Source organism: Ascochyta rabiei, chromosome 21 (genome assembly GCF_004011695.2).
Source record: "Ascochyta rabiei chromosome 21, complete sequence".
NCBI classification, from domain to species: Eukaryota; Fungi; Ascomycota; class Dothideomycetes; order Pleosporales; family Didymellaceae; genus Ascochyta; species Ascochyta rabiei.
In genome coordinates, this window is record NC_082425.1 from 370545 (window position 1) to 394281 (window position 23737).

At 55.6% G+C, this 23737-nt stretch overlaps 11 protein-coding genes and 1 non-coding gene across 13 annotated transcripts, besides 11 other annotated features; 9 read left to right on the forward strand and 3 right to left on the reverse strand.

Moving 5' to 3' along the window:
- Positions 1-9: 9 nt before the first annotated feature.
- EKO05_0010940 (Phosphatidylglycerol/phosphatidylinositol transfer protein) lies at positions 10-870 on the forward strand (the record flags this gene model as incomplete). The annotated part of the gene is made up of 1 exon (XM_059637877.1): positions 10-870. One exon carries the CDS (start codon positions 10-12, stop codon positions 868-870), a length of 861 nt encoding a protein of 286 aa, XP_059493860.1.
- A 1256-nt stretch (positions 871-2126) lies between these two features.
- Positions 2127-6145, forward strand: EKO05_0010941 (uncharacterized protein; the record flags this gene model as incomplete). Its single annotated transcript, XM_038943944.2, has 3 exons — positions 2127-2448; positions 2499-4975; positions 5024-6145. The coding sequence occupies 3 exons, from the start codon at positions 2127-2129 to the stop codon at positions 6143-6145; spliced, it is 3921 nt and encodes a 1306-aa protein (XP_038793202.2).
- Positions 6146-6613: 468 nt separating this feature from the next.
- On the reverse strand, positions 6614-7102 carry EKO05_0010942 (uncharacterized protein; the record flags this gene model as incomplete). Its single annotated transcript, XM_038943891.2, has 3 exons — positions 6614-6803; positions 6851-6888; positions 6944-7102. 3 exons carry the CDS (start codon positions 7100-7102, stop codon positions 6614-6616), a joined length of 387 nt encoding a protein of 128 aa, XP_038793203.2.
- Positions 7103-7343: 241 nt separating this feature from the next.
- On the forward strand, positions 7344-9068 carry EKO05_0010943 (Mannosyl-oligosaccharide 1,2-alpha-mannosidase; the record flags this gene model as incomplete). Its single annotated transcript, XM_038947359.1, has 1 exon — positions 7344-9068. One exon carries the CDS (start codon positions 7344-7346, stop codon positions 9066-9068), a length of 1725 nt encoding a protein of 574 aa, XP_038793204.1.
- A 181-nt stretch (positions 9069-9249) lies between these two features.
- On the forward strand, positions 9250-9330 carry EKO05_21t. The gene has a single exon. It is a non-coding gene; the product is annotated as a tRNA-Ser (tRNA).
- Positions 9331-9492: 162 nt separating this feature from the next.
- Positions 9493-10072, forward strand: EKO05_0010944 (Holo-[acyl-carrier-protein] synthase; the record flags this gene model as incomplete). The annotated part of the gene is made up of 2 exons (XM_038943764.1): positions 9493-9725; positions 9781-10072. 2 exons carry the CDS (start codon positions 9493-9495, stop codon positions 10070-10072), a joined length of 525 nt encoding a protein of 174 aa, XP_038793205.1.
- Positions 10073-11059: 987 nt separating this feature from the next.
- On the forward strand, positions 11060-12282 carry EKO05_0010945 (uncharacterized protein; the record flags this gene model as incomplete). Its single annotated transcript, XM_038943904.1, has 3 exons — positions 11060-11388; positions 11436-11605; positions 11654-12282. The coding sequence occupies 3 exons, from the start codon at positions 11060-11062 to the stop codon at positions 12280-12282; spliced, it is 1128 nt and encodes a 375-aa protein (XP_038793206.1).
- Positions 11861-11918: a tandem repeat.
- Positions 12283-12295: 13 nt separating the features above from the next.
- Positions 12296-12357: a tandem repeat.
- Positions 12358-12695: 338 nt separating this feature from the next.
- Positions 12696-12852: a tandem repeat.
- Positions 12853-13234: 382 nt separating this feature from the next.
- Positions 13235-14482, reverse strand: EKO05_0010946 (uncharacterized protein; the record flags this gene model as incomplete). Its single annotated transcript, XM_038947360.1, has 1 exon — positions 13235-14482. The coding sequence occupies one exon, from the start codon at positions 14480-14482 to the stop codon at positions 13235-13237; it is 1248 nt and encodes a 415-aa protein (XP_038793207.1).
- Positions 14426-14462: a tandem repeat.
- Positions 14483-15028: 546 nt separating the features above from the next.
- EKO05_0010947 (Transcriptional adapter ada2) lies at positions 15029-16673 on the reverse strand (the record flags this gene model as incomplete). The annotated part of the gene is made up of 2 exons (XM_038943819.1): positions 15029-16480; positions 16581-16673. The coding sequence occupies 2 exons, from the start codon at positions 16671-16673 to the stop codon at positions 15029-15031; spliced, it is 1545 nt and encodes a 514-aa protein (XP_038793208.1).
- Positions 16674-17000: 327 nt separating this feature from the next.
- Positions 17001-17056: a tandem repeat.
- Positions 17057-17260: 204 nt separating this feature from the next.
- Positions 17261-17332: a tandem repeat.
- A 6-nt stretch (positions 17333-17338) lies between these two features.
- Positions 17339-17386: a tandem repeat.
- Positions 17387-17513: 127 nt separating this feature from the next.
- EKO05_0010948 (Non-specific serine/threonine protein kinase) lies at positions 17514-19710 on the forward strand (the record flags this gene model as incomplete). Of its 2 annotated transcripts, XM_059637878.1 has the most annotated exons (6): positions 17514-17535; positions 17596-17748; positions 17799-18537; positions 18622-19037; positions 19092-19456; positions 19507-19710. In XM_059637878.1, the coding sequence occupies 6 exons, from the start codon at positions 17514-17516 to the stop codon at positions 19708-19710; spliced, it is 1899 nt and encodes a 632-aa protein (XP_059493861.1). The 2 variants fall into 2 exon arrangements, with proteins under 2 accessions (XP_059493861.1, XP_038793209.1); XM_038943797.1 differs by having other exon boundaries at positions 17799-19037.
- Positions 18561-18612: a tandem repeat.
- Positions 19711-20317: 607 nt separating the features above from the next.
- Positions 20318-22166, forward strand: EKO05_0010949 (Glucose-6-phosphate isomerase; the record flags this gene model as incomplete). Its single annotated transcript, XM_038943809.1, has 5 exons — positions 20318-20431; positions 20478-20863; positions 20918-21448; positions 21495-21743; positions 21791-22166. The coding sequence occupies 5 exons, from the start codon at positions 20318-20320 to the stop codon at positions 22164-22166; spliced, it is 1656 nt and encodes a 551-aa protein (XP_038793210.1).
- Positions 22167-22500: 334 nt separating this feature from the next.
- Positions 22501-23621, forward strand: EKO05_0010950 (uncharacterized protein; the record flags this gene model as incomplete). Its single annotated transcript, XM_038943806.1, has 2 exons — positions 22501-22661; positions 22718-23621. The coding sequence occupies 2 exons, from the start codon at positions 22501-22503 to the stop codon at positions 23619-23621; spliced, it is 1065 nt and encodes a 354-aa protein (XP_038793211.1).
- Positions 23115-23151: a tandem repeat.
- Positions 23482-23512: a tandem repeat.
- Positions 23549-23610: a tandem repeat.
- Positions 23622-23737: the final 116 nt, after the last annotated feature.

Below are 23737 nucleotides of genomic sequence, written 5' to 3' on the forward strand. Positions count from 1 at the left end.
TTCTTCGCCATGAGCGAATATGGCGATGTAGTGTATCGGCTCGGTGACGATGACAGTTGGGACATCTACAAAGAAACGGTTGAGGAATGGAAAGCCGAAAGAGGCTTTGCGTGGAGCGACCTCGCATTTATTGCGCTCGACCCCACTACATCTGATCAGTTCGTTGCCATTCGTAATGATGGCACATGGGCTGGGAGTATCGATGATATCAACGAGTCTGCGCTAGAGGATTTTGCTTTGAACTTCTTCATGAAAGCAAAGAGAAATCGGCACAGAAGCCAGTCGAGTCATCGAGATGGAACAGACTCACCGCCTGTGCTGCCGACCAGCACCAAACCGGACGCCGCAACCCAAGCTTTATACGAGCAATGGTCCAAGGAAACGGCGAGTAGGCTCGCCTCAGCACTGGCGGCGATTGGAACACCCTCGAGTCCATCTTCATCGAGCCCCACCGGCGAGATCCCATTCCGCCCTAAGCCACGAAAACTGCAAGTCCGATCTCAGTCAAACACGCATCCGCCCTCGATCCCAACGACAGCCCCAGCATCTGCCAGCCTTCTGATTGCCTTTCCGTATCTGCCTCCAGCGGTGACTACATGTGCGCTTCCGTCGTGCGAGTTGCTCAAGTCGGATCCTCTAGGCATCAAGGCATGCAAGCACGACGTGGGTAAACTCATGCGCGCAAGCGGCTTCTATAGCTATGAGTGGTTACGGCAAGAAAGATTACGATGGCATCCTGACCGCTTCGGGCGGCTTTGTGATGCAGGCTGGAGGGAATCAGGGAAGAAAATGGCCGAAGAGATGTTCAAGATCATCGATGGTTTAATGGAAGAGTTTAGGTTGACCGATGGACTTGATAGAAGGTCGTGAGTCAGTGCACGAAATCGTGCTGTGCGTGATCCCACTCGATCCAACAGCATGTTAGAAGCAAGTACAATAAGGGCTATGAATCAAACTGTGCCCTGAAGGCCCTTGCGGCTGTTACGAATGGTTATCGAGATTGTGCGTGCGCTGGTCACAATTGAGTGGTAGCGGCAGCGAGGATTTAAAAACAAAACAAAAAATACAACGTTAGCCCTCGACACTACAAAAACGTATGACGAGCAACCTGGCGACGATGTCTTTGACGAACAAGTCATAGCATCAAAAGCAGTGCTGAAAGATGGGTGGAATTAACCCCTGCATCATGAAAGGATCATCCAATGCGCGGCAACACAAAAGGCGCTAGTGGCGCCCAATGTTTCTCACAACTCCGGCTTACCCTCGACACCAACTCCATCCAACGAACGTTTCACATTGCTGCCTGTTTTCAAGATTTGCGAACAGCTTCATGATACTGACTGTCGATTCAATCGTTGACCGGTCGCAGCTGGGGTGGAAATAGGTGTTGAGGATATAGTGAGGGTCATCGTTTTGCCTCACCACGCTCGCTATCGCTATCGCTATGGCCTCCTCACAGACGCCAATGTTGTCGCATGGCGATGGTCATTATGTGTTACCACTCTTCGAGATGCCATTACTGTCGAAATGCCATCATCCATGGGCAAGTTTAGCGCTTCGAAGCATGATAGTGTGCTAAGCATTGCAGGACTCAAGAACGGCTACTTTCGCCCCATGCGCTTTTCCGTACATTTCGATGGTACCAACAATAGCTGGAGCTCTCATAATTTTGACTTACTCGCTACGACTATTGGACCCGTATCGACCACGGTGGACGAGGCCTTTCCTACGAGAGACCAAAACAGAGTCCGACGAACTTGATGATGTGCCTCGCCGCCAATTTGCGTCGTCGACTTACGGCTTGCTAGCAATTGCATCGATTGGTCTGCTGCTCCAGATTAGCAGCATCTATTTACCGATCGCTGTAGCGACACATTCACTGCTCCCGTCGGCTGCATGGGCAAGTAGACTCTTAAGTCAACCCCTAGTATGATGCTGATTTCGATCAGGCTATTGCTGTCGCCATCGTCGTACTTGAGCGACCACGAACGGCTTCGCTCTCTTTGCTGTTTCTGTTCTCCACAATTGTACTTTCAGAACTAGCGATCACTCTTTCAGATCCTGGAGGCGTCTATCTTGCTCTATGTCCCATTGTTGCTCTCGTCGGTATCGTTGTCATACTCAACATGCCTTTAAGAGACCCAAGTCTCCCCAATGAAGACATCAGTCCCGTGTACAGTGCGCCGACGGTCAAGCTTAGGACGCCTGAAGACAACTTGACCCCACTTCAGTACATGACTGTATCATGGATGGGTCCACTGATCCAGAAGGGCATAACAAGAAAGATGGATGACGAAGATGTGTGGGATCTCGGCTGGGAGTTCAAGCATGCACGACTTCATGAAGCTTTTCGGAAGCTCGAAGGCTCCGTAACACGCAGAGTCTTTGTGGCAAACGGTATGGATGCTGTGCGCACAACGAGTCTGAATCTTTTGCGCTTATGTGCAAGTAAGTTCTGTCAAATCTGCGCCGCGATACATATCTGCTAACACCGACAGCACTACTGACGCCAGTCCTGTTGCAACAGCTTCTGGGTTCAATGGACGATCCAGATTCACCAAGTAGCGCTGCGATAACATACGCTTTCATATCGCTTTTTGTACGTCTAGTTTCGTCACAGTGTAATGTCTTCAACCTGTGGTACCAGCGACGCGCATATGAGAGGTCGCGAGGTCAGCTCATCACCATGCTGTACGAGAAGACACTCAATCGCAAGATACTTGGTGCAAAGCAAGAGGCGAAAGAAGAGCCACAGGTTGGGGCTAGCAACGGCATTACGAATGGCCACACGAATGGCCACGCAGACGGCGAAACCAGTGCGGAGACAAACGGTGAAGCAGCTGCTTCCTCACAGCCTCTCAAGATCGCGCCTCAGAGCAAACTCGTGAGGATATGGGCTCGTCTGCGGTCGGTTTTCTCAAGGTCTACGAAGAAAGAGAAAGAGGAAGAAAGTGCGGCTGCGTCAATGGGCAAGATTCTTAATCTTATGCGTAACGATGTTTACGAGATCTCACAACGTTTCTGGGAATTTTCAGACATTATCGTCAAGCCACTTGGAGTCATTGGATCAACGCTTCTCATCTGGAGAATGCTCGGATGGTCATGTCTTCTCGGAGTGCTTGCTCTTGCAGTCACGCAGGTGCTGAGCGTGGTTCTTGCGCGTTATCAGGTATATTTTGAGAAGAAACGCCGAAAGGCAACGGACGAGAAGCTACAGCGAACGACACAGTTCATTGACTCAATCAGACATCTTCGCTGGTATGGCTGGCATGAGGCATGGCTAAAGGGAATTCTCGAATCACGACAGGCGGAGCTGCATTTGCGTGTCCTACAGATCATCTTCAACACGACACTTGCATTTATCATGAGGTTTGGTTCTGGACTGTTTCCGGCAGTGGCGTTCTATGCATTCACCAAGATGGCTGGAAAGCCTCTCCGGGTTGACTTGATCTTCCCTGCCATCGACCTTTTCAGGTTGCTCGAGTCGTATCTTGGCGCTTTGCCTCCACTCATTACGACATTGCTAAACGCTTACGTTGCGATGGGTCGCATCGAAGCGTTCATGGCTGAGCCCGATAAGGAGCAGGCTGTTGTGGTGCCCGAAAGCTCCGATGATCTGGGTCTACGAAACGCATCGTTCGCCTGGCCTGGGGTGGACCAAAATGTGCTTGAGGACATTACGCTATCTTTTCCGCTTGGGCTTACCGTCATCTATGGCGAAGTGGCTGCTGGCAAGACTGCCTTACTACAAGCACTCCTCGGGGAACTCGACAAGACCGCAGGAGAGCACACTCGTCCCGACCAGGTTGTCGGTTATTGTGCTCAGACACCCTGGCTTCAGAGTATGAGCATCCGCGACAACATCCTCTTCTCCGAACCATACGAAGAAGCGCGATACAAGCAGGTGCTGGAAGCTTGCGCATTGATACCTGATATGGCGGAGTTCAAGCATGGGGATCTATCGAACATCGGTGAGAATGGCATCGGCTTATCAGGGGGACAGAAGGCTCGTGTAGCTCTCGCCCGTGCTGTGTACAGCAAAGCAAGAATACTGTTCCTCGATGACCCTTTATCAGCATTGGACCACCAGACGGCCGATTTTATCGTTCACAAGTTGCTTGCCAGCTCACTAGTAGAGGAGCGCGTCACTGTGCTGGTTACACATCGGACTGAGCTTTGCCACGATCTCGCGAAGCAGTGGGTTGAACTCGACCATGGACGAGCGACAATCCACGAGCCTACAAAAGGAGACGACAGGAACGCCTTAAAACGAGCACAGACGAATGATTCGCTGTCGGAAGAAGAAGCCAAGAAGCGCGAAGAGGAGCAGGCAGCGGCCATTCCTGACAAGTTCATCGAAGACGAGCACCGAGCTGAAGGCGGCGTCAAGATGAAAGTGTATTGGCGCTACATCAAAGCCGGCACCCTGCGATGGTGGGCTATCTCGCTTGTTGTGATGGCACTGTTTCGATTGATCGACGTTGCCGAGACCTGGTTCATCAAAGCCTGGGGCGAAGGCTACGGCGAGAAACACAAGGACAGCGTCTTTGACTTCCTCCCTCCACCTACCGAGAATGTCGTGCCTTGGCTCTGGGGATTTTTCCTGTTCGTGACCGGAACCGCAGTCTTGTTCTGGCTGACGAACATCATCATGTTCGGTGTAGGCTACCATGCTGCGAAAGCCATCTTCAAGGAAGCGATTGAAAGAGTCGCTCATGCGACATTCAGATTCTACGATGTCACGCCGGTTGGACGCTTGATGAATCGCTTGACAAGTGACATGAACACAGTAGATGGAGGTTTGAGTTCTGCATTTACCATCTTTGGGTGGCAGATGATTGGCTTCATCAGCTGTATCGTGGTGATTCTCGCCTCGACACCCGCTTTCCTCGCCTTCGGACTGCTCCTATGCTGCGGGTTTGTGTACAACTTCTACCGCTTCTTGCCGACTTCGCAAAGCTTGCGGCGTCTCGAGGTAGGTTGTATTCGAGTGCAATTTGCCTTTAATAACTGACATTAACAGATGGTCTCGCTCTCTCCTCTCATGTCCAACTTCGGCGCCCTTGTCGAGGGCTTGACCACCGTCCGCGCCTTCAACGCTCAACCTCGGTTCCAGGCCCGTGTCATAGAAGTCGTTGACAACTTCCAGAAGAACGACCATTTCTACTGGTCTCTGCAAGCCTGGTTGTCATTCCGATTCAGCACAATGTCTGCGAGTGCGACACTCGTCATGACGTTAATTGCCGTGTATACTGGCATCGGTACGGGTCTGACTGCCTTTGTCCTCATCACTGCCAGCCGCTTCGTTATGTACACGGAGTACATGTGCCGAATCTATGGCCAATTGGAGATGCAGTTCACGAGTGTGGAACGAGTCATAGAGCTGCTCGATCTCGAGCAAGAAACTCCAGGTGTCGTTGATCCACCTGCACACTGGCCAACATACACAGGGGACATTACATTCGAAGATGCTACCATTCGCTACGCGGAAAACCTCGAGCCCGCGCTGCAGAACATCACTCTCAAAATCCCAGCTGGAAGCAACACCGCAGTCATAGGTCGCACCGGCTCCGGGAAGTCCACCCTTGCGCTCTCCCTTCTAGCCACGATCGCACCAGAAAGCGGCCGCATTCTCATCGACGGCGTCGATATCTCCACCGTCAAGAAACAAGCACTGCGAAGCCGTGTGACTTTCTTGGCCCAAGAGCCTGTGCTCTTCCCTGGCAGCATGCGCAAGAATCTTGACCCACTGGACGAGTACTCAGACGGTGCCTGTGAAGCCGTGCTCGCTAAAATTGCCGGCAACCATGGCTGGACACTCTCCACCAATATCGAAGGCGGCGGCAAAGGGCTATCGCAAGGCCAGAGACAGCTTGTCGGTCTAGCTCGTGCGATGCTGAGAAGGAGCCCAGTACTCATCATGGATGAGGCGACTGCGAGTATCGATTTTGAGACTGCGCAGCGAATCCAGAGCGTGCTAAGAGAGGAGATGAAGGAGAGCACAGTGATTACGATCGCGCATCGCTTGGAGGCGGTAAAGAATGCTGATTACTGTGTTGTCCTGGGTAAGGGAAAGCTGATCAAGGCCGGAAAGGCGGAAGACATGTTGAAGGAGGGCAGTGAGTTTAGTGGAATGTTGGCGTAGAGTTGATGATCTTTGTATGGCGTTAGGTTAGAAAGATGGAATACATGCATGCATACTACAGTGCCATCCATGACCCAAAGCTTCACGACCACGTTCAACTGCCCAGATTGTGACTTGCCAATCTCGTGGAGCAGCTATCTCCAAAGATGTGACGACTTCGCCATGGCTTGAATGCTTTGCGAGGAAAGGCTCGAATTCATTGCCCCCTCGGAGCATTAGTTGTACAACTGTGATTGACAGTGGTTTCCTTTCGTGTGTGAATTGCTGGCGTAGAGCAAAGGCACTCGTTGGTGCTATTGTGCGACCGACGCGAGATTCATGCATCGGTGAAGCAACGAAGAACCAACCGGCCTTGCGCAATGGCGTGTCCGACGACTCGTATCTACGTTCGCGTGCCCAAAGCGTAACAGCATCTGAAATTGCTCGAGAATGGTGCGAGTCGACGAAGGCGCGAGGTAGCCGCAAGCTTCATCGCTGGCCCTTTTCGACGACGCTGATTTTCGGCACGAGCTTTCGTACTTCCTCAAAGTCTTGTTCGGTGGGAGTCATGCCAAAGCGGTGCTCGAGTTCGTCCGATATAAGCAGGCCAAAGCCTGCGTATGCCATGATGCCGACACCCATGAACATCCTGGTCTTCGGCGCAAGACCTTTGTACCATCTAAATTTGTGTGAGTCGCAGTCAAGTTGGGTTCTAACATGACGTACCGCCAGACCCCCATAGCGAACGTTGGCTTCTCGATGTCCTGAGTGTATTTGTTGGCGCGCGATGGCAACGGCGTGAGCGTCTAGTTTCCTCACGAAATATGACAAATCTCCTAGTATAGCGCCTCGCAGGTCGACGTATCTTGGTGGTCTGCTCAACACGTGAAGTTGATTGAAGAATTGCAGGAAGAAGCGCGCGTGGAAGTCGCGCCCGCCCGCCAAGATTGACAGCTTCGCACCTTCCACTCTGACCATGGAGCAACAACGCTCAATGACAAGTCGCGCGCAGTTTGTGAGGCACATCCGTACAGCAACATTGAGATATTCACGCTGCAGTTATTCCCCCGCCAGATATGGCCAAGTAGCCCGCAATACCATACTCATCCGCGACGTCACCGCACCCCCGAAGCTCCGCAACGGTGGACAGATGCGGTCGCAACATTTGCGCGCAGCCTGAGGCCAACGATCACATACAGGCCCTCCACCACCCCTCATTATGCCCAGTTTCCGCCGCTGGGGCAAGTCGAAATTTGAGAAGAATCCTGAATCTTCATTCAAGCTCCTCGCTGCGGTCTTGGTCATCACCTTTTACCTGCTGATCAAGGAGTTTTCGAATCCTACCGTGCGGACGCGAGACACACCAACGTATGGCGCACAGATACAGCATGCAGCATGGAACGGAACCGGGAAAGCGCAGGACGTAAGGGCAGAGAAGGTGCGCAATGCAATGAAGTACACATTCTGGAAATACAGAGAAAGCGCATGGGGTGCAGATGATATATTGCCTGTGACAGGAGGCAATTCGAGTACAAGAAATGGCTGGGGGGCTTTCATCGTGGACTCTGCGAGTACACTGGTGCTCATGGAGTTGTGGGACGAGCTGGCGCACTCGGTAGAACATATTCTGAGCATCGACTTCACGCACACAGACGATCTGGTAGATCCCTTCGAGACAACCATACGATATCTCGGTGGACTACTGTCGGTCGTGGAGCTGTACGATGTGGGCATGATACCCGAGGACGTCCTGCACGACGAAGCCCGCGACTTGATACTGGAGCACGCCGTGACATTGGCAGAGAAGCTTGCACCTGCGTACGACACGCCAACTGGCATGCCATGGCCGCGCGTAAACTTCAAAGCTTCACAGGGCGTCTCAGACCTGCCCTCTGTACATCTAGAGCATCCAGACAAGTCTCAGTATGCTCATCCAGCCATTGGGCCTGCGCGAACAGGCTCCTCCATCCTTGAGAACCGCGTACTAACAAGGCTCACCGGCGATCCTATTTATGCGAGGAACTCTACTCTGGCGTGGGCTCCTTTGGTCTGGTCAAAATGGGTGACACCGTGGAAAGGCATGGTAGATGCGCCCATCGATATTGAGACAGGTGTACCAGTAGGCCGTGACAGACACTGGGACGGCGGCCATGACTCCTACTACGAGTACCTCCTCAAAATCACGCTTCTTGCACCACCGTCGGACCCTCATGTCGACATATACAGGAAGCGGTTCCTCGATTCTGCCTATTCGTTGCGCAAGCACCTCAGTACACGGTCCGCATCCGCGTCTGAACACGTCATGCAACACCTCTTCATAGGGAAGCAAGACGACAAACAATACCAGAACGAGCAAGGACATCTGGCATGCTTTGCGCCTGGAACCATTCTCCTCGGCTCCAAGTTCTACAATCAGCCGTACCTCAGAACGTTTGCGCTAGCCTTGTTAGAAGGATGTCATCACACATACACATCTACTCCGTCCAAGATTGGCCCAGAGAGCTGGTCATGGACACCCAAGTTCAGTTACGACAAACCACTCTACTCCCCCGATACGAGTCGCGCGAAGAAGGAGTGGTCAGAGAGTGGCTTCTGGAGTACGGACCCGCAATACAAAGGCAGGCCCGAGTACGTAGAGTCGCTATTCTACGCCTGGCGCATTACTGGTGAACCGCGGTTTCGCGATTGGGCGTGGGAAGCTTTCTCGGCCATGGAGGTGCATTGCAAGGCACCCTACGGGTATGCACAGCTTGCAGACGTTTACAGAGTGAAGCCTTCGGAATGGCCTGGAACGGGTGACAAAAGATGGATCGACATGCAAGAAAGCTTCTGGGCAGCCGAGACGCTCAAGTACCTGTGGTTGACTTTTACGGACGTCAACACCGCGAGTCTTGACAACTGGGTGTTCAGCACAGAAGGGCATGTTTTTAGAATGACTAGATGAGATGGTAACGAATACGACTTAGATACGAAGGCTACACGAACGTTCAGGTTTTGAGTGGTGCAAATTCCGAGCGCAGACTGGACGGACCAATTGGCTTAGTAGCACAAGGTTTTTGTTCCTAGTCTATATTCATCATAACCGGCGGAACTTCCATAACAGCTGATCAACAACATCAACCATCGGCGTTGTGGCGGAGTGGTTATCGCGCAAGACTAGAAATCTTGTTCCTTCGGGAGCGTAGGTTCGAATCCTGCCAACGTCGTCTTTTTGCTGTGTGAAGGTCCCTAGAGCAGGTTTCGAGTCAGTTCATCAAGGGTTGGCCGTCGTTTTTTTGATCGGGACCCTGCCAAGAGATTTGCTGAATTGATACCGAGGCTGCGAGGCATCCTCGCTGAGCTTCAAGCTTTGATCAACAGCACCCAACATGCCACTACGACCGTTTCCCTTTCCTCTGCGAGTCGGCACCGATCTCTGCAACGTTTCACGGATCAGGTCCCTGATCACGCAGAAGCCTAACAGCGCCAAAGGACCGCGGTTGAAAGCATTTTTGTCCAAGATTCTGACGCATCCTGAACGCGCCTATTTTCGTGGCCGCTTTGGAAACGACGAGTCTGTCTTCCGCAATACAGACAATGTTGCGCGTTTTCTCGCAGGCAGGTACGCGTTCCGGGTCTTCTGATGTTTCAATGTTGTTCAACTTACGGTATGGCAGATTCGCAGCCAAAGAAGCATGCCGCAAAGCCTGCGATCATTTGGGGATATACACAACGGGCTTCAAGCATATCATGATCCTTCCGGTCACTACACTTGACCACAGTGAGCACCAGAGTCAAAGACCCCAGGGGCTAATACTGCACGAAGCTCTACCAGAGCTTGAGAAGCTCGAGGCAGCCAAACAAGCAGCTTTCAACGTGGAGGCACTTGACGGCCAATTGTGCGAGATTAGCATCACCCATGACGGAGACTTTGCGAGTGCGGTCGCACTTGTGCCGGGTATGAAGTGAGATGATTTGCTGTTAGTGGATGCTCGGGGAAGACTTCAATGAGGGAGTCAACAAACCACACCTTCACTTGGAAGGCAGCGCCGCGCCGAAGCGGCTTCTCTGTCAGCCGAGAGAGTGGCGCGCTGTGTAGAAACCTATAGGCTGAATCTTTTCAGGCATCCGAGCAGGTTGCAGCGTGCTTGCTGGAGCAGACGGCAGACCCATGTATTCAGGTACATATCAGAGATGGGAAGGCAGATCGCGCCCTTCCTTCGACACGGAATTTCCACAGTGAGGGTAGAGATCGACCTCGCGACAGCCTCGCCCATGTTCAATCAGGTAACGACAAGCGAGCCTGACAACCTTTGTTTGCACGGCCCGAATGCCGATCGAAGCGGTCAACTGAAATGTAAAGGTGAACATCGCGGACATTTGGCTTTGTGCTATCAGCTCAACAGCCAGGACAGCCACATATTCACGAACCAGCAAGACATCGCATCGGAAACGCTTGTTCTACCGGTATAACGCTTAAGACACTGGCCTTATAAAACAAAGCATTGTGCTCAAGTCCTAACTTCAGCCCCCACAGCCATTCGCTTAGCCCTGCGCTGCACGCGCTAAGCCCCTGCGCCTTGAGCATCTATACCATACCGAACAGTGCTAAGCACATACTTGGCACATCACGAATTACCTGTTTCGGCCAACACGTGAGTGCCACGATGTCCAGCCCTGTGCACAATACGAACCATGGAGCCACTTTCGAGCCAATCTCGCCTACACCGTCACCTCATTGGATCGATGATACATCGTTTACTCGTGAAACATCTGCAGGTCCTGACCGGTACTCCCAATACGGATGCAGTCGGCATATGTCTCCAGGCCTGAGGCAGAAACATATGGTTATTGTTATGAAGGCTCAGAGCAGATCTCGGTAGCAGTTTGCGACCTTCCAGTCCATTTCCTCCTTGTTAATTGTCAACTGAAGCGCTTGTCATCGACAACCCAACCATGCATACGACTTTCTTGATTGGTTCTGCACTGTTTTCACGCAGCCTTGCGGCTATCCTCACACCATCAGCTGCTGCGTCGGATCCAACTATCACTCCTGGCCCAGAGATCGAGCTTTTGAGAAAGCAGAATGACGACCGGTATATGGGGTGGCTGTCCTACGACGGTGTCTGGTCGACTCAACGGTGTGACGCAGGCGCTACCTACTTCCAGACCGGCGGCCACTGGAGATGTTGCGCAACGACAGCCGCTGGCTGCGATATACCTCAGGCCTGTGTGAATGGAAACTTGGTCTACAGTATCAGCAGCACAGCTCTAACAATCCCATGGTGAGTGAAGCAGCCAAACCAGAATTCAATCGCTGACAACACTGCAGTACCTCTGCCTACTCTGCTTTGACAGATAGATCATTCACTGTCTGCAACACTGCTTTCATGTACGAGAACCAGCAGGACTCAAGCCCTCAGACCAATGTGAACTGCGGTGTCAGTAGCCTCAACTGGTCATACTACCGTGTGCAGCCCGAGGACGCGAAGACCACATCCGGTAGGTCAGGCCATCATTTGACAATTACAATTCACTGACCCTCTCCAGCATCCTCCGCTCCTCGATCCACCACAGCGGCAATTACCTCAGACGGCAGTGGCGACAACGCGCCTGCGAACCCAACGCTCATCCCACAAGCCACAAAGAAGAAATCTTCCAGCAAAGCCTGGATAGCCGGCGTCGTCGTCGGTCCCATCATCGGCCTCGCACTCATCGGCTTCCTGGCCTGGTTCTGCATCCGGCGCAGAAAGCGCTCCAACACCACTGCCACCGCCGCAGCACCACCACCAAGCACCTACAACACGCATCCCCAGCCCGTAGCACCCACCGGCCCCGCTTCACCACCGCAGTACTACCCGCCGCCCATGCAGCAAACACAAGCAGCCAGCACAGTACCCTTTGGCGTCGCCGACGCAAAATACACCCCCCAATCACCCACCAGCCCGGTTCCCAGCCCGCCGGCCACGTACGGCACACAACCGCAATGGCCACAGCAGGGCGGCCACGCGGGACCGGGTCAGCCCGTGTACAACGCCCCCAGCCCGAGTATGAGCCCCCCACCGCAGGGCGCATATGCGGAGAACAGCACGCCCTATCAGCAGCCACAGGCCCATGAGGCAAGGCCGTTTTCTAGTGAATTGGATGGGAGTTCACAGGTGTTGCCCAAGCATTCCTGAAGCCGGGCGTGAGGTGATGTAATGTAATGTGATGCGCTGTGTTGCGCTGTGAGGAATGGATAGTAATGTCGTGTATGGAGAGCAAGCTTGGTGATGCATAACATATCATCCTCAACCATAACTCCGCCTACATCAAATCAGACTCTCGACCGTGCATTACAATCACCAGCCACCCCCGTGTCCGCGCCCATCCATCCAACACACGAGACCTTCTCCCCCCGTATATCAACCTGCACTAGAGACCAACATCTACTGATGTCTTGCTTCCCCCAACCTGCTGTAATGTAACACCGCAGCGCCGCATCGAGAGAACCTCAAGCGGCGGAGTAAACACCCCTCCCTACCTTCTCCAACACAACAGATACCGGCCACCGCACCGCGAACAGCAAACACCCCTGAAACAACACACTATTGTAGTAGTAGTAGTAGTAGTAGTAGTAGTAGTAGTAGTAGTAGTAGTAGTAGTAGTAGTAGTAGTAGTAGTAGTAGTAGTAGTAGTAGTAGTAGTAGTAGTAGTAGTAGTAGTAGTAGTAGTAGTAGTAGTAGTAGTAGTAGTAGTAGTAGTAGTAGATGTACAAGCAGGGAAAAAGTAGGAAACCAGCTAGGTGAAATTCACGGACATGTATCGTCTAGTGTTAGCGATTTCGATACTCATTGATTAACAAATACAGTGCCATGGGCTGCGGAAGGTGGAAAGAATTTGGTGTTGTGGGGTTTGTTATTGAGAGAGCGCTTGCACTGTATTTAGGTGTACGCTATGTAGGCCGTTGCTGTGGCGGGTATAGAAACACGCGCACCTGAAACGCCTTACTTTGAACGCCTTACTTTGAACGCCTTACTTTGAACGCCGCATAGATGCCGAGAAGTAGCAGGAGAAAGTAGCTGGATATACAAGAAAGGAAAACGCGGGAGACGGCGTCGCTGGAAATGAACATATCTGCTACCTGTTGGGTCAATGGTGCATCATGTCGTCGTCTTCGATTTCGACTTTGGAGCCGAGCGCCTCGCGTGCTTCCTTGAGCATGGCGCTCATCTGGCTGCTCATTCTGCGCATTCGGGCGTCGTCCTCCAGCTCCTCCTTCCGTACTTTGTTGATGAGCTTTTGGCTGTCGGGCGGCAGCGGGCTGACTCTCTTTTTCTCGTCTTGAGACGTGCTGGGCGATCCAAAGCTCAGTCGACTATACGATCGCTCTCTGTTGTGTGACTTGGGGCCGGGGATGCTGCTGCTGTATACGGGCGTACGGCTCGCGGTTGAGCGGCGGGAGACGGGTATGAGAGAGTGGCGTTTCGAGACCGGCGTTGCGCTTGTGCGGGAGAGTGGGCGCGGAATCTGCGAGGGTGACGGCGTGTAGGTGGGTGGAGGCATCTGTCGCTCAGACAACCGCGGTGTAACCATGGGGCTTGAGTTTGTTGCTTCATCTTGACCGACCATCACCCAGGCGTCCTCTGTGCGCAAGCGCTTCGGCATCCGCGGTCGCTCTGTCTCCTCTGAATCAATCGATCGAACGCCGTAGTCGTCGTCTGTGTGCGTATCGAGTCTGATCTGTTGTACCGGAGCTGCCGGCTCACTCGGTTCTGCCTCGTCGTGCAGCCCCAACTTGGATGCAACCTTGACCTGCGCGTCGGCGTCGTAGCTCTGACCGCCGCCAGCTTGGAATCCTCGGAAAGGCACGGTGCAGAAGTGGAACAGCTTGCCGGCAACGCCGCCCACGATGTTCAGCAGCGAATCGACAACCCAGGAGTTGGGCGTGTTTTGTGTCGAAGCAAGCCGATCTAGCACCATGGGCTGCATCGACGGGCTCGCGGGCGATGACCACATGCCGCGCTGGGTCTGGAGGTTGAAGTAGTCGTCGTAGTTTCCGTTCTGGCGTGTGAAGCTGTTGGCAGCCTCTATGCTACCTCCGGCAAGTGTGTATCGGTCGTGCGCGAGGGGTGCAGGGCTCTCAAAATGTGGGAACGTCGAGGAAGTGCCAGTCCATGGCTGTGAGCTGAAGCCGCGTATGGAAGTGTTGTCGTAGTCGCCGTTGCGTCGCTTGCGGGTCTCGTGATGCTCTGCGTCCATGACCTGTCTCCCGGATGTTTCGGGCGCGAATGAGAAGCGCGGTGCCGCCTCATGGTAGCTCGCACCCGAGTTTGTGCGCGCGTGCGAGTGCGAGTGCGAGTGCGAGTGCGAGTGCGAGGGTGTATGGAATGTAGGCATGCTGTGTGCAGGCTCTTGGGTGGTGACAGAGAAAGGCTGACGGCGTTTGAATGCTAGGGGTGCAGTGAAACTCGAACAGGCGTCCAGATTGCCCCGACTCCCAATGCAGCAACTAGAGAGACATGGTATAGGCGGCAAGCAGCGATGCGGGGACGAGCGTCTTCTCCACGAGTTCGATATCTCGGTACCGAACGATCTTGTAGGAGGAGCGAGCTCGGGAGCTGCCGCAGCAACCACGCGACTTGGCATCATCTCTGTCCACAGCATGTTGTGTAACACAAGAGGCAAGAGGAGAGGCGTGATGGACAACAGTACGCTTTCATAATCGAATGTCAACAAGGCTGCCTGTATCAGCCGGGATTTACACAAAGCCACCCAACGCCATCCAGCCTGGGTATTCTACAATCCTCTTACAACGCCACCCAATGCCATCCAGCCTGGGTATTCTGCAATCCTCTCACAACGCCACCCAATGCCATCCAGCCTGGGTATTCTGCAATCCTCTCACAACGCCACCCCCAAATCCATACCGTCTCCTGTACGCGCCTATGCCCTGGCGATCCATCCGCTGTGCACGAAATATTCAAACAGCTGCGACGACTTCCTCGGGTCGATGGCCAAGAGCTCCTTGGCAGCCTTTTTGTTCAGCGCGCCGTTGTTGCTCAGTGCAGCCCGTGCAATCTTCTCCTTGAGCACGTTGTACGGCTTCGGCATGATGCGCAGTACGCTGCACAGCTCGCGCTCTTCCGGTGTCAACAGTTGCAGATCAGCGGCAGACTCCTTGCCAAACTTCAGAGGCACGGTGTTTGGAAGCTGCTTCACGTGGAACTTGGTCTTGGTGTATTGTGGGGTGAGAACGCCGTTGGTGCCGTTGACGCCATTGGCTGTACGGTCCGGAGGCGGTGTGGTAAGTCCGCTCCTTTGCTTGATGTGGAGAGGAAGCTCTGGACCAATCAAAGCGGTTGCGGCAGAGGGCTGCTCAAAGGGAGGCGTGGGCTTGCCAATTCTGTTGGAAGCCAGGCGGTCGAACTGGCCAACGGGAGGTCCTCGAGACTGTCTTGTCTGTTTCTCCTGCTCGTACTTTTCGCCAGCTTTCAGGTTCGTAATCTGCATGTTCCTCCACTCCTGCAGCTGGGAGATGGCCTGTCGCAGATTGTGCTCGTACTCGAGGTCTTTGCAGAAAATCTCAAAGTCGTCATGCTTCATCATGCGCGCAAATGGTTTCGCCTTGTTCAGCAGATCCTTCTCTTCCTTTGTGCGCTTCTTGTCGGACGCTTGGTTCTTCCTGTACTCGAGCAGTTTGTGTTCGAAGATGATCTTCTTCCTCTCGACTCGAGCGTCCAGTCGCGAGTTGTAGATGTCCATGATGGTCATCTTGAGCTCCATCTCGGGCTCCATTTCGCCCGTTCGGGGGTTGATGCCGTCGCCGGGATCGAAGGACATGTGCTGGACTGCCTCTTCGGCCTCGTTGAAGTATTCGGTTTCAAACTCCAGGCGACCGGGCATGTAGCCTTGGACCTCGTGACAGGACGGCACGCTGGCGGTGGGCTTCTGCTTGGGCGTAGCAGGGGCTGCATTCTTGGCCTCTTCCTTCTTGTCCTCTATCCTCCTCTTCTTGCGGGCTTGGAACTCAGCCCGAGGGATGCGCTCACTGAGCGCGATGTCGTCCTTGCTGGCATGCTCTGGTAGGGGGAAGTTGGAGCTCTGCACGTATGTGGAGATGTAGTGGTCGCGGACCTCGTCGCGCTCCCTGAAGCCGCCAATGTGGTCTGCAATGTCGGCCCATGAGCCTAGTCCGTACGTCTCAGCGCCCTCGAGCAGAGCCAGCTCCTCGTCTGCGCCCCAGTCCTCGGTGTATATGGGTATGGAATGCTGCTCGACGACTTTGAAGGCGTGGGTGGCAGGGTCGTGGTCGCGCGACGACTTGCCGTCGGAGAAGCACGGCACGCAGAGGTCGTATTCGTGGCAGGTGTCGTCGTTTGCGCAACGTATGCGGACCTGTGCATGTCAGCAATGGATCGAGGGCTTGGCAGGTGGTGGATGGAAGGGTGGATAGGATCGAGGGCGAGGGTGCGAGGGTGAGAGCGTGCAAGCGTACGGTCGAGGTGATGTCGGACGAGCAGACGTCGCAGACATACTTGATGCCGCCCTCGGTGCCCCGGGTGCCCGTCTTCTTCTTGATGACGCCCATGGTGGGGCTCTAGGCGCGCAGGCAGAGGTGAAGCAGCAGCGCAAATGGCGCAGATGTGACGCAGTGCTCGACAGTGGGCGCGCGAGACGGCACGGGGAGGAAATGGCGCGTTGGGCTGGGTCGTGTTCGCTGGTCTGGTGGTGGGCGCAGATGCAGCGGTCGAGCCAGACGGAAGGTGCAGCCGAGGAGGCAGCGACGAAAGCCCGCACACGAACACTCGAGGCGCGGACGGACACTCGAGACGCGGCGCTCGAGCCTCGACGTCGTTGGTCGTGGGAGGCGAGGGCTGGAAATGAGGAGAGCCACTGCGGGCCCGCGAGAGGAGCTGGGTCGCAGGGTCGCAGGGTCGCCGGGTCGCCGGGTCACTGGGTCGCCGGGTCGCATAGCCAGACGTGAGGCTCAAACAGGCCGTGCCCCCTCAGAAGTTCAGAAGTGCCAGAAGTGCACTCGACGGGCCTCCTTGGGCAGCTCGACGGCCCATCGCCACGCTTTCCGCCACGCTTTCCGCCACGCTTTCCGCCACGCTTTCCGCCACGCTTTCCGCCACGCTTTCCGCCACGCTTTCCGCCCCCCCTATACCGCACCCCGTGTCCTGTGTCCTGTGCCCTGTGTCCTGTGTCCTGTGTCCTGTGCCTTGTGTCCTGCATCCTGCGTCCTGTCCTGCGTCCTCTGTCGCCCTCCGTCTCCCTCCTCCGTCTCCCACCACCCTCACCGACGCGCGTCGGTCCTGTCTGCCTCCCCCCCCCGCTCTGCTTGGCTGCCCGTCTCCACCGCCCACGCCTGGTCTGCTGCTTCTGCACCGCCCACGCCCACGCCCACGCCCGTCGAGCCGCCGCAATCATGTCTTGGAAGCTCACAAAGAGTGTGTAGCCCTGCCGGCCCGCGCACCATGCCCGTTTCCCCCGTCTGACACACCGTGTAGAGCTCAAGGAGACGCATCTGGCGCCGCTCGCCAACACCTTCAGCCGCTCGTCCTCCACATCGACCATCGTCGACCAGCAGACCCCCAAGGCCGCCACAAGCTCCGCAAGCAGCAATGCCGCCCCCGGAGACCCCAGAGACCCCAACGGCATCGGTACGTCGTGTCGTCGCACCCCGCCCGCTGACACCGCTAATGGCTCCCAGCTGCCTCGGAAGCCAATGCAGCCCCGCCACCGGCGCCCCTCCGCCCTGGCATCTTGATCGTCACCCTCCACGAAGGCAAGGGCTTCTCGCTGCCCCCCGGCGCCGAGCAGGCCTTCAGCGGCGGCTCGCACCACCAGGGTTCCCTCTCCACCGGCGGTGGCTTCTCCGTCGCCGGTTCCATGCGCCCGGGCTCCTCGAGGAACCCCGCCGTTGGCTCCTACACCGGCCAGGGCCGCCCGCAGTCTGCCGCTGGCAGCATCAACGCAGCGCCCACCATCCACGGCCGCTACTCGTCCAAGCACCTGCCCTACGCCCTCGTCGATTTCGACAAGCAGCAAGTCTTCATCAACGCCGTCTCCGGCACACCAGAGAATCCACTGTGGGCTGGCGGGAACACACAGTACAAATTCGATGTATCCCGCATAACGGATCTCACCGTCTCCCTCTACATCCGCAACCCTACCGCACCTCCCAACGCTGGCCGAAACGAGGACATCTTCATTGGAACGTTGAAAATCAACCCGCGCTTCGAGGAGCAGCGAGATGGCAAGGACAAGAAGGGAGAGGCCACGGCAGCGGGCCAGGCTGGCGCTGATTGGATCAACGTCCAGTTTGGCAGTGGTTCCATGAAGATTGGCGTCAACTTTGTCGAGAATCGACAGGACCGCTTGGCCATTGACGACTTTGAGCTCCTCAAGGTCGTTGGAAAGGGGAGCTTTGGAAAAGTCATGCAAGTACAGTACGTCACCCTCGCCTCTGCAGCACCACTCACCACTCACCGCTCACCACTCGCCACTCGCCACTCACCACTCACATCCTACAGGAAAAAGGACACACACCGAATCTACGCTTTAAAGACCATCCGCAAAGCACACATCATCTCCCGCTCCGAAGTCGCACATACCCTCGCCGAGCGATCTGTTCTGGCGCAGATCAACAACCCCTTCATCGTGCCGCTGAAGTTCTCCTTCCAGTCGCCCGAGAAGCTCTACCTCGTGCTGGCTTTCGTAAACGGTGGCGAGCTCTTCCACCACCTGCAGAAAGAGCAGCGATTCGACATTAACCGTGCGCGATTCTACGCTGCAGAGCTCCTTTGCGCGCTGGAGTGCTTGCACGGATTCAACGTCATCTATCGTGACTTGAAGCCTGAGAACATCCTGCTTGACTACACAGGCCACATCGCCCTGTGCGATTTCGGTCTCTGCAAGCTGGACATGAAGGATGAGGACCGCACAAACAGTAAGTGGACATGGGCTTGGCACGACGGCCACAACGGCTGACTTGGACCCTTAGCATTCTGCGGAACACCTGAGTACCTCGCACCTGAGCTTCTCACCGGCGGCGGCTACACAAAGTCGGTAGATTGGTGGACATTGGGTGTCCTCCTCTACGAGATGTTGACTGGTCTCCCGCCCTTCTACGACGAGAACACCAACGACATGTACCGCAAGATTCTCACCGAGCCACTGCACTTCCCCGGGCCCGAGATTGTCCCTCCTGCGGCACGCGACCTCCTGACCCGTCTGCTCGACCGCAACGCAGAGAAGCGTCTGGGAGCCAAGGGCGCAGCCGAGATCAAGGCGCACTACTTCTTCCACAGCATTGACTGGCGCAAGCTGCTGGAGAGAAAGTACGAACCCAGCTTCAAGCCCAACGTGGTATGTCGACTGTCGAAACATGTGTACCACCCAAACTAACACCCCTTCAGGTTGATGCCAAGGATACCGCCAACTTTGACCGCGAGTTCACTTCAGAAGCGCCAACCGATTCATACGTTGACGGACCCATGCTGTCGCAAACCATGCAGGCACAGTTTGCAGGCTGGTCCTACAACCGGCCGGTGGCTGGCCTCGGAGATGCTGGTGGCTCGGTGAAGGACCCATCTTTCGAGGGTGTTGCGGATAGGAAGTAGGGTCATCCGGGCCTAGGAAACGGTGACTGAGCTGAGCTCGGCCAATAGCCGGATGCTCCGGCGATCGGATCGTCGCCGGCACAATTGTTGTCGTCGGCTTGGGAGGAAACATAGAGGAGTGCGTGATTGGTGGGAACTCTCAGCGGCTTTTGGCTCTTGGCTATTTTGGTTCTGCAACGGCATCGGCGTATGGGGGCAGCATTTTGTGCTTGAAACACGCCCAAATAGGCAATGCAAGATGATATCCCACTCTGAAAAGTCTAGACTGCATGGTTGCCCATCTACACAGGAAGCGGCTGTACCCGTGGATTAGTGAGCATTCGTGTCATGCTTTACTAGAGAAGTTTGCTGTTCACACGATCAACCCACCTGCAAAAGCTGTGACGTACCCGCTTAGTGGGGTCTTCTCGGCCGCGCCTACAGTTCCAGGAGGCAGCTACCTCAACACGCCATCATTGTCTCTTCTCCCCTACATACAGCGCCTCTCCCACTGCTCTCTGCTTCATTGACTTTGCGTTTCCCTTTCGATACCCAAAACTCCCATTGTAGGTCATGGTTCCCGCCAAGAGCACTGCTTGATCTGACCCCACCAGTTCCGTAACACAACATGCCTGGTTTCGCGCAAGCCTCGGACCTGAACGCCTGGTCGTCCCTCCAGGACCACCATCAAAAGCTTGGAAAGGACATTGTACTCAAGGAGTACTTCCAGAAGGACCCCAAGGTAGGTCGCAGCGGGACGACATGTGGGCTCTGCTAACGCTGTACAGCGCTTCGAGAAGTTCAGCCACACCTTCAAGAACGATGCCGAGGGTTCCGAGATTCTGTTCGACTTCTCCAAGAACTTCATCACCGAGGAGACTGTGAAGCTTCTCGTCGAGCTCGCCAAGGAGGCTGGCATCGAGCAGCTCCGCGATGACATGTTCGCGGGCAAGAAGATCAACTTCACCGAGGACCGCGCAGTCTACCACGTAGCTCTCCGCAACACCTCGAACCAGAAGATGGAGGTCGATGGCCAGAGTGTCGTCGAGGGTGTCAACGAGGTTCTCGAGCACATCAAGGAGTTCACCGAGCAGGTCCGCAGCGGCGAGTGGAAGGGCTACACAGGCAAGAAGATCGACACCATCATCAACATCGGTATTGGTGGTTCTGACCTGTAAGCGGCTTCCGGAGAGTCCATCCTTGAGCAGCGCACGCTAACGTTTTCCAGCGGTCCTGTCATGGTCACCGAGGCCCTCAAGCCGTACGCTGACCGCAGTCTCAAGACCCACTTTGTCTCCAACATTGACGGGACTCACATCGCCGAGGCGCTGAAGGACTCTAACCGGGAGACCACTCTTTTCCTTGTCGCTTCCAAGACCTTCACCACAGCCGAGACCGTCACAAACGCCAACACGGCCAAGTCATGGTTCTTGGAGGAGGCCAAGGATACGGACATTGCGAAGCACTTCGTCGCCCTCTCCACCAACGAGGAGGAGGTCACCAAGTTTGGCATTGACAAGAAGAACATGTTCGGATTCTCCGACTGGGTCGGTGGACGCTACAGCGTCTGGTCTGCCATTGGCACGAGCGTTGCTCTGTACATTGGCTACGACAATTTCCACAAGTTCCTCGAGGGTGCCCACGCCATGGACAAGCACTTCCAGGAGACTCCCCTGGAGAAGAACATTCCCGTGCTCGGCGGTCTCCTGAGTGTCTGGTACTCTGACTTCTTCGGTGCCCAGACTCATCTCGTCTCTCCGTAAGTGATGAGAAATGCACACAAAGCACGAGCTAACGTCGGGCAGCTTCGACCAGTACCTCCACAGGTTCCCTGCCTACCTCCAGCAGCTGTCCATGGAGTCCAACGGCAAGGCCATCACCCGCAGTGGCGACTACGTCAAGTACACCACCGGACCCATTCTGTTCGGTGAGCCCGCGACCAACGCCCAGCACTCGTTCTACCAGCTCCTCCACCAGGGCACCAAGCTCATCCCCACCGACTTCATCATGGCTGCCCAGAGCCACAACCCGGTCCAGAACAACAAGCACCAGAAGTGAGTTTGGCTTTGCCATGGTCGATGACCTCCACTAACGATGGCAGGATGCTGGCTTCCAACTTCTTTGCCCAGGCTGAGGCTCTGATGGTCGGCAAGACACCCGACCAGGTCAAGGCTGAGGGTGCGCCCGACAGCCTCGTGTCTCACAAGACCTTCCTTGGCAACCGGCCGACGACGTCCATCTTGGCTGACAAGATCACACCCGCCACTCTTGGTGCTCTGATCGTCTACTACGAGCACCTTACCTTCACCGAGGGCGCCATCTGGAACATCAACAGCTTCGACCAGTGGGGTGTGGAGCTCGGCAAGAGCCTTGCCAAGAAGATCCAGGCTGAGCTCGACGACAACAAGGAGTCGGACTCGCACGATGCCAGCACAAGCGGACTCATCAACGCGTTCAAGAAGAAGGCTCAGTTGTAGATGCAGGTGGCTGAGAGCGATGATGGGTACGGAGTTACGAGTACGCGATTCGAGTACGCGATTCGAGCAAAGGGGGTCTAGCAAGTCGATAGTCTAATATGATACAAGAAGCGATGGGCCCATTCGTGCATGTTTGGTGTGGTGAGAAGGGAGCGGTGCGGAGTTGGAGACGGAGGTGCATGGACCACGGTGGAGTGGTGGGACATGACATGTGCAAGTTGACAGATTCAACCAACGGCTCCTAGCGCACCCAACCACGCCATGCTGGCGTTGCGGTGAAGGTTTGACCGCCATTGTTTCTCCCTCTGCCCAGTCGCTCGACTGCTCTACCACGATGCCGTCGAAAGTGTCCTGGCTCCCTCTGCTGGCGCTCTGTTCGCTCTGGACAGGGCTCGTCGGCGCTGTGAGCGGTCAAGAAGCGCTGCAGGCACTCCAGGAAGCACGAGGCTACCGGCTGGGGGAACTGATTCCCGTGTCCTGTCTCAATCGTACCATGTAAACGAGTCCCGTTCGTCGAGAAAGCTAGGCTTGGGACTGACACGGCGGCGCAGCGAAACAGGCGAGCACATCACCGACGCGTCCGGGCAACTCCAGTACATACCGTTCCCGACCTGCAACGAGACGGGGCGGGCGCTGGAGCTCTTCTTCGGGGTGGAGCGGGAGATGAACTGCACGATTGACTTTGTCACGGACGAGCTCTTCCACCTGCTCGAGTTCTACATCCACAACGACGCGCCGCTCAGCTGCCGCATCCCGTCGAAGCCGCTCCCGCCCAGCGTGCTCGAGCAGCACTACCGAGTCAGCGAGTCAGCGACGCAAGAGGGCGCGCTCGGTACGCAGAGCACGCTGTACAGCCCGCTCACCATGGCGCTCGCGGGGACGCTGCAGCTCAGCCACCTGCACGTCGGCAACCACCTGAACCTGCTGCTGCACGCGGGCGACGCCAGGGGCAGCGGCAGCGGCAGGGGCAGCGGCAGGGGCAGCGACAGGGACAGCGCGGGCACCATCGACGCCGCGACCGCGTACAGCATCGCCAGCCACGTCCGCAACGCCAAAATCACTATCGGTGACCCCTTGCCCCTGTCCTTTAGCGTTCGCTGGTACCCAGGCACTACCCTCCCCCACGGCTGGTCGGGCTACGGCGGGCACATTTACCTGTCCACGCTGCTGTACTGCGTGCTGAGCGCGGGTGCGAGCGCGGCTGTGTGCGTGGCGTACTTTAGGGGCGTCGAGCTGCCGCGGCGACTGAGGCGGTATGCGCGGGATAAGATGAATGGAGGCGGGAGATTTGGTATGGGTGGAGGAAGTGGAGGAAGTGGAGGTGGAGGTGGAGGAGGAGGTGGAGGGAGTGGGTATGGCTTGCCGATGCCGAACGGGGGGTTGAATCGGAATGGAAGTGGGTATGGACTGGGGGGGTATGGGTACGGGGGGAGTGGGCTGGGAAAGAAGGATTAGATGGGTGGGTGTGCGGTGGTGTTTGGAGGGGAGGAAGAGGGTATGGCATTGTGTGACGTGACGGGGGGGGGGGGTACATGAGGTGGATGAAAATAAGACTAGACTTGAATTTTTGC